General features: G+C 49.4%; 1 protein-coding gene across 1 annotated transcript; it reads left to right on the forward strand.

Annotated features, from left to right (window-relative positions):
• Positions 1-9,171: 9,171 nt before the first annotated feature.
• Positions 9,172-11,168, forward strand: LOC124690500 (pentatricopeptide repeat-containing protein At5g66500, mitochondrial-like). The gene is made up of 2 exons (XM_047223879.1): positions 9,172-10,800; positions 10,934-11,168. Exon 1 carries the CDS (start codon positions 9,172-9,174, stop codon positions 10,525-10,527), a length of 1,356 nt encoding a protein of 451 aa, XP_047079835.1. The 3' UTR covers positions 10,528-10,800; positions 10,934-11,168.
• The last annotated feature ends 887 nt before the right edge of the window (positions 11,169-12,055 follow it).

Genomic DNA, 12,055 nt, shown 5'->3' on the forward strand with positions numbered 1-12,055 from the left:
ATGTACTTTGTCGTAATGCCCAATTAAATCTCACTATACTTATCATGTCATGTATGTGCATTGTTATGCCCTCTCTATTTGTCAATTGCCCGACTGTAATTTGTTCACCCAACATGCTTTTATCTTATGGGAGAGACACCTCTAGTGAACTGTGGACCCCGGTCCATTCTTTTAATACTGAAATACAAATCTGTTGCAATACTTGTTTTACCGTTTTCTTGCAAACAATCATCTTCCACACAATACGGTTAATCCTTTGTTACAGCAAGCCGGTGAGATTGACAACCTCACCGTTTCGTTGGGGCAAAGTACTTTGGTTGTGTTGTGCGAGTTCCACGTTGGCGCCGGAATCTCCGGTGTTGCGCCGCACTACATCCCGCCGCCATCAACCTTCAACGTGCTTCTTGACTCCTACTGGTTCGATTAAACCTTGGTTTCTTACTGAGGGAAACTTGCCGCTGTGCGCATCACACCTTCCTCTTGGGGTTCCCAACGGACGTGTCAACTACACGCATCAGCCATTACTAATGTCGGTTCCGTGTAATCGAACAGACGAGCTCTAGTCCCGGTAATTGGGATCTCCATGTAATTGTATGTATATGCTCGATCATAAGACAAGTTATCTTATATATTTATGTACGAACCTGTACCCATAGAAATATACGAAAACTATTTTGAAATGAAGTCCTAACACAACAAAATAAACTCCTGCCGCGGCACAGAAAGTGTCCAAATTCCTGTCGCGGCAGCCCTAACACAACAAAATGAACTCCTGCCGCGGCATAGAAAGTGTCCTAATTACTGCCGCGGCACAGAATATTTAGTCGCGGTCCGTGTTACGAGCCGGGACTAAAGGGCTTGGCCCCAGCCCGCTCCGCGGCGCCCATGTGGAGGGATATTGGTCCCGGCTGGTAGCAGGACCGGGACTAAAGGTTGCACCTCTAGTCCCGCTTGTTTAGTCGCGGTTGAGGAACCTGGATTAAAGGTCCTTAGAGCATCTCCAACCGTCTCCCCGGGAAGGGCCCCAAGACCCCTTTTTTTCATCCGGATGGACGAAAATGGCCCATTCGTGCCCCCGGATCCTCGTTTTCGCCCGGATTTGGGCTTTCATTCATCCGGGGAGCGCTCGGGGAGTCCGGACGAAACGAAAGTGCGGGAAACATCGAGAAAACTTCCCGCGCGGCTGGTGGCCCCGACTTGTCGGCGAGAAAGGCCGATTCGTTGTCCTCATCGCATCGTCTTCCGTGCGATGTAAAAGCATGCCGCCGGTCAGTCTTTGCCGGACTCGTAGCTTCCACGCGTCGCCTCGGTTTCACGCGCGTCACACTCTATTTATCGCGGAACTACCGCGTCTAGCCGCATTCACCACCCCGTCTCCCTATTCACCACCTCTCTCCACAATCTCATCGAGCAATGGTGAACTTCAGTGACGGTGCGGCGAACAACGGCTTCGGTCGTCGTTCTCTCCACCAATGGGAGGGGAGGCTGCTGCACGCGGCGGGCTACCCCGCGCCGCTGGACTTCCGCGCGCCCGTAGGCTGGCGCCTGAGCGCGGGGGCATCCCGATCCCGCCGCCAATCGGACGCGCCGCCCTCAAGGCGGAGATCGACGAGGTGCTCGTCACGCTCAGCGACGAGCAGCACGCGGAGGACAGGTTCTTCCCCGACAACTACGAGGCATGGACAGAATTCTTTCGACAGAGGTACGAGCGAGAATTCTCCGCCTACGACGGCCCTCCCCCTCCTCCCGCGCGAAACAACGCCGCCGGCAGCCGCCGCTGGTGGAGCGGGTCTAGCCGCACCCTCGAGAACGTGTTCACGCACATCGAGGGTGGCAACTACCCCGTACTGGGGATGCCGCCGCCGGTGGCACCTACCGTGTCGCGCCGACACGATAGCTCGTGGACGCCACGATGGATGGTGCTGTCGTCCTCGTCGTCTGGGCCGAGGTCCGCGTCGAGGTCCAGCGGATCGGCTCCTCCGCCAGCGACGCCGACGGTCGTCAAGGAGCCGTCCTCTCCACCGTAGACCAAAGGGCGCAGCAGCGGCGCCCTCGTCATCCGCGAGGGGGGCACCGGTCGGCGTCTCCATCGCGCGGATGCAAGAGGAAGATGTCCAAGAAGGACGCCGCAGCGGCCGCCGCCGCGTCGCAGCTCGCCGAGGAGGAGGCCAAGCGGGCCGAGGACACGGCGGTGGCCGAGGTGATCGCCAGGTCGCTAACCGACCTCGTCCCTGCCGACAACGCCCTCCCGATGGACGCCGCGCTCGCCTGGTCCAGGCAGGACTGGGAGTGGCAGGAGGCAGAGCAGCAGAGGCGTCTGCTGGACCTGGCGGCTGCGCGGCGCTGCACCGTCTGTGCCACACCAACCCCCGCACCGACCGCACCCGTCGCACCCGTTCCCGTCATAGAGCTCGAGGAGAGCAGCGACGACGAGCTGTATCTACTGACGCCGCCACACGGCGACCCTGGCCAGGGTTCAAGCCGTTGGTACGGAGACGCCGGCCAGAGCAGCCAGCAGGCACCGCCGCCCGAGGACGCCGGCAACTCCAGCGACGATGATGACGACGGCGGCGACTACACGGCGTTCTACCGCCATTTCGGCATGTAGAACGCCGTGTTTTAAGTTTACTTTACGTTTCCCTCTGGCCGAATTCAAATATATTACGAATTCGGTCTATATATGTACGCACTCGTCTAAATATGTTAAATATTTCTAAATTACGCCTATGTTTTAACGTAATTCGTCTGGCTTTGTCTGAATTTGCAATTTTACATCCATCCTGAACTTGCCGCTTGGAATATGGTCTTCCCAGGACAAATTTTACATCCATCCGGCGCTAAATAGCGCCGAATTTCAGCCTGGGCTGTCTCCACTAGTGTGTCCGAGTAGAGGCGATCTCTTTATCGACATATATATGCATAGCAATGATTCGAGCACAACTGATTAGTCCGCCCTTACAACTTTGTCCATTACCTCTTTCAGGCCTAATTCTTTCCGAACTTCTCTCGCTTTCAAACAAGTGAAGAGTAGGTGTTTCACCCCTGGCCATCACCTCGCCTTGTCCTTGCGCCTAGTTTTCCTTATACAATGCACAGCTAACTTGTCCCGAATCCAACTCCTTTCCAAATCCGTAAAAGACTCAAGCAACTCTCTACTTATATACGTAGTACTAGAGACAGATTGCTATGCCGGTATTATATGGATCGATGGCCGTCTCGCCGTGCAAGCAAACGATCGATGAAATCCAGCGACATAATAATCCAGGGTGTCAGCGACGACGCCGGCTCCAGCCTCTACGAGTACGAGTACGAGGATAGGATCAGGAGCCTCCCCGACCATCTGCGGCTTCACTACACCCTGAGCTTGAACGGCCTGCGGACTTTAACGTTCGACGATAGGATCAGCCTCCTCCCTGACGACCTGCTTCATCACATCCTGAGCTTCGTGCCCGCGCAGGATGCGATCCGCACGAGCGTGCTGTCGCGGCGGTGGCAGCGCGTCTGGATCGGCCTCCAGACCTTCGCCTTCTCCGACGACACGCCGTCGTCGGCGGCGGCAGGGTTCGCCAACTCGGTGGAGGAGGTGCTCGCGCACAGCCACGGCATGGACAGGCTCGAGGTATCCGTGAGGCATCCTCCGCACCAGGCCCGTGCCAACGAGTGGCTTCAGCGTGCCGCCGAACGTGTCCGTGAAAACACCAGCATCATCTTCCGCCATGACCGTGAAAACATCGTCGCAGAGGAGGACTGTGACCAGATCGTCTTGGACTTGCCGTGCGTCGGAAGGACCACCGCTATGACCTTAAAGTTCCACCTAATTGGCGTCGGTAACCTCGTAATCCCGCCGGCGGTACCCTGCTCCTCGTTGACCCAGCTGGAGCTCAAGTACCTGAGGATTCATGGAAGCAGCCTCTCCAACTTGGTGTCCTCATGCTGTCCCCACCTGAGAAAGCTTGTCGTGCACACCTTCGGCGACGTGGATGTCCTCAGCTTCTCCAACGATGCCCTGGAAGACCTTGACCTCGACTTCTACTACGGCGGCCTCCGGCGACTCGAGGTGTCGTCTCGCAACCTCCGCCGCCTCCGCATTATTGAGATCTACTCGCCCGAGGTTATGGCCCACGAAGTGCACGACGGCAGCAAGGCGGCCAGCATCCGCGCTCCACGGCTCGAGATCCTCAGTTGGCCATGCAGCGCAAAAATCCACCACAGCAGGGTCGAGTTCGCCCACAGCTTGGCCACCGTTCGCCAGCTTCGCGTCGGGCTCGCCACCCACGCTCTAGTGAATCATACCCGCACGGACCACAACAAACTCGCTGTATGGCTTCTTCAGCGATGCACTGGTGTCCGCCGCCTCGAAGTCTACATCTGCAACTTACACCCCGATGTAAGTATACATAATTGGGTGCATACATGCTAGGTTAGCGGTATTCGTTTTTTTTTGTTGCTATTTTTTTTTTTACCCAACTTCTAATACTAGTAATCGTTTTGTTGGACATGGTTTGTGGTGAAAATTTTCTTTTATTGTATAGAAAGTTCTTTATTATTTAAAAGGTTTAAGCATTACACACACTCTCCACGACAAGTTTACTAGTAAAACTAGAGTATTTAATTGTCTCATCATGATGAAAAAATATACACATTATATTTCATGTGCCAGTTATATTTTACATGGTTTGGTGACAATTATTCCTCTAATGAGTATCAAATAATGTCGTATAGAGAAGGATATTGTTCCCAGAGTGTAGCATTACCCAACTACTTCTAAATAGATGAATAATCTTGGATGAATGAAACTCAAACTTTTGTAACATTGGCTCTATTATTACATGAAAATTATTATTTAAATAGGTAACAAACAAAATATGATACTACTAATAAATTTTATTTTACACACAAAATATATGATATAACTTTTTAATACAAACACATAACATTGAAGATACAAAATGTAAGTTGGAAATCATGCCTTTACACCAAAACCCCATCTATTTGAAAGGGGTGAATATTTTCCTATGATTGATTCTATTCACAAATACTATTGTTAGGGGTACCGATTTTAAGTTAGAGAGGAGTTTTTTTTAGCACAGACTCGAGGTGGTCACATTGGAAGTATCATATGATACCTCTATAAACATAGTATCATTTACTAGTATCATAAATCTCGTTATATTTATTTATTTGTTTATAGAATCTTAATTAAAATTTGTGTACAATATTTTTCTGGTATAAAATCATATCATGATACCACTGTCACCACTCTCTTTATTAATTATTATGCCAAATGAACCTTTTGCCAACAAGACATGTGTGATATACTCATTTTAGGTCATGAAAAACAGTTAAAGAGGTTAGTTATAAGACTCGCCATATGGGATGGCTACGTCTGCATGAAGATTTTAATTACGTTGTCTTTTTGGATTTTCTCATTAAAATTTTGGATTTTGTATGATTGTTTGATATATTTTTCTAATCAAACTGAATTGAAGCTTTAATCTCTTACTCCCAGGATGAAAACTTGTCATAAAAAGTACTCCCTCCATACCGGTTTACAGGGCAATTACGTTTTTCAAGAAAAAAACTTTGACTAACAATTTGGTCAATAAAAATAGGATATATGTTACAAAAGTTATACCATTGAAAAAATCTTTTGAATATGAATCCAATGGTATAATTTTTGTGGCATATATCTTACATTTTGTTGACTAAATTTGTAGTAAAACTTATGTCTCGATGTACGTGTACCTAGAACATAAATGAGACAGATTGTCAATTCATAATTGTCTAAGATTTCGCTTTTCAAGAATTTTCAGTCATGCACACAAATTAATGAACGTTCATCCGATATAATACTCTTTAACATCTGGTTCATTGTGGTGGCGGCTCAAACAATTGGTGACGTATTAAGGGAAAAAAAACTCTAACATCTTCCCATTGTGATTAGAAAGTATAAAATAGATGTCCATATTAGTTGATGGTTATCTCAAAAGAGATAATAGTTTCAACGAAACAAGTTGGTACATAACTTTATTTTTTCTTTTGCATTCCGTGCTATTTAAAATGATAATAAAATGGATGCTAACATACTTTATGCATATCTTAGGATTTTTTTTGAAACTTGAAAGTATGATTTTTGATTTGTTGAAAATAAAGGGCTACCTGTAGCTCGGTCTCTGTTTGCAGTTTTCGTTAAAGAGAGTGGACAAATGGAGGTCGAGCTACATGTAGCCCTTTATTTTCAAAAATACGGAAATCATAGTTTTAAATTTTAAAAAATTCTGGAAAAAAATTCTAGATGTAGCCAATGATGGTATCTACAAACAAGTAAAATCTCAATGTGAAATTATTTTTAGTTTAGGCTACCAAAAATAATAATTGTGTGTATCTGAGAATAGTGGATAGTGCATATTTCAAAACTACAAAACCTGTCAGATTTTATCATTTTTGTATAGTCTACAATACAAAGAATTTCACATTGAGATTTTGCCGTTTGTAGATTTCATCATTGTCTACATCCAGGATTTTTTTCAGATTTTTTTGAAACTTGAAAGTATGATTTTTGAATTTTTGAAAATAAAGGACTACATGTAGCTCGGTCTCCGTTTGCAGTTTTCCCATCCACAACTTACATAGCTAAGCATTGTGTAGGATTGTGTGCAAGTCAACTCACAAATTATTTTTGCATTTGCTTTTGTGTTCTTCTTATTTCACGAATATCTTAGTATATGTATTTTGTAATAATGTTCCTGTGCCGGTATATGTACGTATATGTGCCAACAGCCGGTTTTGGTGTTTGGTGTGCTCGACGAGGCTTCGTTGGCCCAGTATGAGGATCTGATGGTAGGGGTGCCTCAGCTTAGCACTGTCACTGACCTGACCGTGTGGACCACCTTGGATCATCACGCTTATGGAGCCAGCATAGCAACCCTACTCTCTAGATGCAACCACATAGAGACACTTACTGTCATTCCCAAAGACGAGGTACGTTTTTCTCTAAGTCCAGATCGCTACCATAGAATTAATTAAGCATGTGATTGTAGTTTTGAATGCAGCGGTACGACCATGAATACGTTTGCGATCGCACATCGCCTTGCTGGTGCAAGCGTCCCGCAGACTGGAAGGAGGAGAAGCTCCGCCTGGAATTTCTCCGGCAAGTAGACCTCAAGGATTTCATAATGGCTGACTGGTTGCCGGACCTCGTGAGCCTGCTGCATCGTTCGAGACCACCGGTGCTAATAACTGCTTATAGTATAGATGAACGATATGAGTTGAGTGATGCATCAACTCTACAAATACTACAAGACCGGAAAGGAAAGATACTTGAGAGACACTAACCCGGACTTTGATGAAAGCAAGGTGGCTCCTCTTGTGGAGGGGAGGACATATGAAATGCTATTGATTGTTCATGACATATGTGAAAGGTAGAGACGATATTAAAATGTTGTGTTGCCGCAAGCGGAAGCAGGGCTGCATATGGAAGCGTGGCCCGAGCGCTTGTGTAGAAGGCGGCAGGGAGGTAGAGGATAGAGGTCAGGCAGGTTTGAGTGAGGACGAGAACCAAACTACGGAGTACCTAATTCCCACAACCAAACAGGCTGACAGGAAAAGAAAAGAATAAAATGGCCTGCTCCTTAGGGCATCTCCAACGCGGCGACCCATCCTGCGTCCACGCGTCCAGGCAGGCCGAATCGGATAAAAAACGCGGCCCAACGCGGTCACGCACCGCAAATGCGGATGGCCGCGGCGTCCGGGACGACGCAAACCTGGCCCAAATCGCGTGGCCGCGGATGGCACGCGGCGTCCGGCCGCGTCCGGATGCTCGCCTGCTCGTCTCCCTTGGGCCCACCAGTCGGTGACCGCGGCGGGTTATTAAATGTGGACTGGAGGGATCTGACCCTCCAGTCCACTCCCCAGTCCACTCCCCACTCTCTGAGACGCGAACCGCCGCCATGGCCCCCAAGCGACGGTTCGCTCCCAGAGCCAACGACGCGGAGGCCAGCAGCAGCCGCCGCCCTCCACCGGCGCTGCGGGCCGGAGGAAACCGCGGCGGTCTCCACATCGAAGAGGCCGCCCGCGGTGGCGCAGCATTGCCGCAACCGGCGCCGCCGCTGCTGCATAATATCGGCGGTGGAGGAGGAAGCGAAGTGGCCGCAACTCCAAGCGGTCATTCGCACCTCCGCAATGGAGGAGAAGGCCCGGCAGGCGGTCGAGGACGCTGAGGCCTGTGCCTTGTACGACCAGGCCCGCGCGGCGCGGCGGCAGGAGGAGGCCAGGCTCCGCCGCGAGGAGCAGCATCGCCAGGAGGCCAGTTGCCGCGCGGAGGAGGCCAAGCGGCAGCAGGCCAGGCGCCTCGCCTAGCAGGAGAGGGAGCAGCGCCTCAGGGAGGAGGCGCAACTCCGGGCTGCTGCGGAGCAGCGACGGGCGGCTCCAGACCCGCACTCCGCCTGGGAGGAGGCGCTGTGGTCTCCGTGGCCGGAGTCCCCGGCACGGTCGAGCCACAACAGTGCATCGCCGCCCGGGGACGTCGACGCCGTCGAAGCCCACAGGGACTAGGCGGCGCACCGGCGGCCGCCGCGTCCTCGACCAAACCCTAGTAGAGGGTTTTTAGTTTGTTTTAAATTTTGAAGCCCATATAGAGAGCTTCTTTGTTAGTTTATTTGCTCAAAATAGGGCTATGTACAAATTTGTCCAAAATAGGGCATATGCTTAATGAAATTTCGTTTAAATTTGTATTTTTTTTTCATATTTGCCTTGCGTCCGTATGTTGGGTGCAGCGTGCGAACGGACATGCGGACGTGGAGTGCTATCCGAGTGCGCGTGGCCATCCAAACGGTCCAAAACGGACGTTGGGTCGCTGGGTTGGACATGTCCATTCCCGCGGCCCTTCTTCCCTCAAGGCTGGCGCCGGCGCCGGCGCCAAACCCACATGGCCTGCCGCTGCCAGAGCCCCATGCCCCGCCGCCGCTAGCTCGTGCACGTCGCCCTGCTCGTGCTTGCCCTCAGCAGTGCAGCGGCCGTTGCTCACTCCCACCGGCGCCGCGCCGCCGCCGCCACGACCTGCTCTCCCCGCGACGCAGCCTACCTTTGGTCGCGTCGTCCCGCATCGCGACCCCCTGCTCCAACGCCCGGCAATAATACATCGCCCCTGCTCGCGCCCGTGCTGCAAGCGAAATGCCTCGTGCGCCGCCGCCGCTCTCCGCGCTGCTCCGCCGCCTCTCCTCCCACCCCTCCCACTCCTCCGCATTCCACGCCACGCTGCTCAAGTCTTCTTCCCTCACCAGCCCCATCCCGGCGACCGCCCTGCTCACAGCCTACGCAAAAGCCGGCCTCCCAGGCGCCGCCTCCCGCCTGTTCGACGAAATGCCCGCGCGCGACGCCGTTGCTTGGAACGCGCTCATCGCCTGCCAAGTCCGCCACGGGCGCCCCGCGGCCGCCGCAGAAGCCTTTCGCGGCATGGCAGCTGCCGGGTTCGCGCCAACGGCTGCCACCCTCTGCACCATGCTCAAGGCCTGCACTTCCTCCCGCGCCGTCCGCCCCGCCCGCCAGGTCCACGCGTTGACAGTTCTTGCGTGTCATGGTGATGTCATTATGAAGACAGCCCTTGTTGATCTCTACATGAGCTGCGGCTGCGTTGAGGAGGCGGAGCGATTGCTTATCCACATGGAACGCCCAAAGGATGTGGCGCTGTGCAACGCTGTTCTTTCAGGCTACGTGGAGAATGGCCATTTCCGGGAAGCTTTCTTGATGCTAGGGGCAAATGAACCCAACCGAATCGCGCTGACATGCGCTCTCTCTGCCTGCTCAGCCACAGCAAATCTGGCATATGGCCTGCAGGTACATTGCAAAGTTCTCCGCTGTGGGTTTGATTCTGAGACTATCCTATGCAATGCGCTTATTGACATGTATGCAAAGTGTGGGCGGACAGCGGGTGCACGTGTGGTGTTTGATCGAATGAGTGGCAAAAATGTACTTTCATGGTCCTGCATGATTGATGGCTATGGTCGCCATGGGCATGGGAAAGAGGCTTTGGATTTGTTTGAGAGGATGGAAAAAGCTGTACCCATAGTCTGGCCAAATGCCATTACATTTCTGGCTATCCTCTCAGCTTGTGGACACTCTGGTCTTGTGGACGAAGGCCGAGCCAAGTTACATTTGATGAAAAGCAAGTATGCAATCGATCCAGGGCCAGAGCACTACGCTTGTTTTATTGACATGTTAGGCCGGGCAGGACAAATTGATGAGGCATGGAATCTCTACTGTAGTTTGTGTGCGAACCTAACTGAGCTTTCTGCTGCTATCTGTGTGGCTATGTTGAATGCATGTATATCTAACATAGATGTGGTGAGAGGAAACACGGTAGCTGGGCATCTTTTGGAAGTTGATCCACAGAATAGTCGAAATCTTGTGTTAATCTCAAACTTTCATGCTGCTGCTAGGCAATGGTCTGTATCGGTTGAGTCAAGGAAGGTTATAATGAACAAAGGTCTAAAGAAAGAAGCAGCTAGTAGTCATGTCTCTATGGGCTAAATACTACTTTGGACAAATCTGGAGGCAAAGTTCATCAACTTACCTGCACTGTACACCAGCAGTTACTTTTCGCAAAAGCAAACCAACAAATCAATTGTGGAAACAGGGGGGTGGGGCTCTTTTTAGTTCAAGACCTACTCTGTATATAATATTGTAGGTCAGTTTTACCAGGTGTAATATATTTGTAACGGCCTAAACTATCCAAAGATTCCGCACAAATGTTTCAGTTTCATACTTTCATACATGGCCATGGTGCACCACCCTCTTCTTTAGGTAAGTTGGTGGATATCCTTTTTCAAGATATTACAGACTTTCTGATTATTGGTTCTACATTTCTCAGTTTGCCCCAAGATATTGTTGAAAGCCATCTTATTGAGTTGGGTCTGATTATTATGACATTCTGCAGGCCATCATGATAGGCATAGAGGGCACGGAAGTGGTCAATCATATAGCTGACATTAAAATATCAAGTTGTTGCAATGGGCGACATTTGATCTTTCACTGTGGATGGTTATGTATTTCTGCCTCACTGACTCTTTTTGTTATTGTCTGGTAAAGGTGGACTTAGATATTTTAGAATACTATGTTGTGTTGATGGAAGCATTTTCACCTATATTTGTCTAGTTAGAGATGTGAAACAATCTTGCAATTTCATTAAAAATAGTTCAGTTGTAACTTTTTTCCACAATAGTAGCATATTCACTAAATTGGGGTGAGTTCCATAATACCATATATCAGCAAGGCCTTAGTTTCGTGCACCGAATATCAGCTCAGACTTAGTTTCGTGAAGTTTCTCTTTCGTGCAGTTGTTCTGAAGGTCTTTGTGTGTCATTTATACTGCCTTGGGTCAGGTTCATCAATCTGGTCATTTTGGTGCGAAAAGCCTCAACTGCTTTTTTCTACTGTTGATACACCCCAGGCTCTATTGTTGATATGCATTCCCTAGTGTATCTGGCAGATTATCAATCTGTTTTAGCTTTGGCGAGTTAAACTTTGGTTGTTTTTTCTAATTTAGTGCTTGCTATGTATCTCTTACAAGTGAAAAAAGGAGACCAAAAAGTGTTCTACTCTATAATGTAGAATATGAGGTTTTACTGATCTAAGCACTAGATTATCCAGTGAAGCTGCATCAGACTGTTGTGGTAAAGGTTAGTACTGACAAACAATAGCTTAGAATTTTTCCCACTGTCTATGTTTCAGGTATGGTGAAATAGTTTTTTTTCGCCTCAGATTGTTAAAATATGAGTGTGATTAACTTAAATGCATCAGCAAGTCATTTCCTATACACTATTATGGCTGACTATGATATCTCGGCATCAGCTGTCAGTTAATTGTTATCTAGCAAAAAGGAACCAGATGTATGTGGTATATCTTGAAATTCTACATCATGTCAATAGGGTATGAGATGATACGGTAAACCTATAGATTATGAGTTTGTTTAGGTTGAGGCCTTACTTAAAAGGCATTCATCCGGTCAACTTATATACCAAGGTTGAAAAACATGTTGCATTCAATAGCTGATCATGTC

The sequence above is a fragment of the Lolium rigidum genome, chromosome 2, assembly GCF_022539505.1.
Source record: "Lolium rigidum isolate FL_2022 chromosome 2, APGP_CSIRO_Lrig_0.1, whole genome shotgun sequence".
Classification (NCBI taxonomy): Eukaryota; Viridiplantae; Streptophyta; class Magnoliopsida; order Poales; family Poaceae; genus Lolium; species Lolium rigidum.

Excerpts from the sequence above, each read along its gene's own strand:
- LOC124690500 (XM_047223879.1), top strand. The coding sequence starts at position 9,172 with ATGCCTCGTGCGCCGCCGCCGCTCTCCGCGCTGCTCCGCCGCCTCTCC.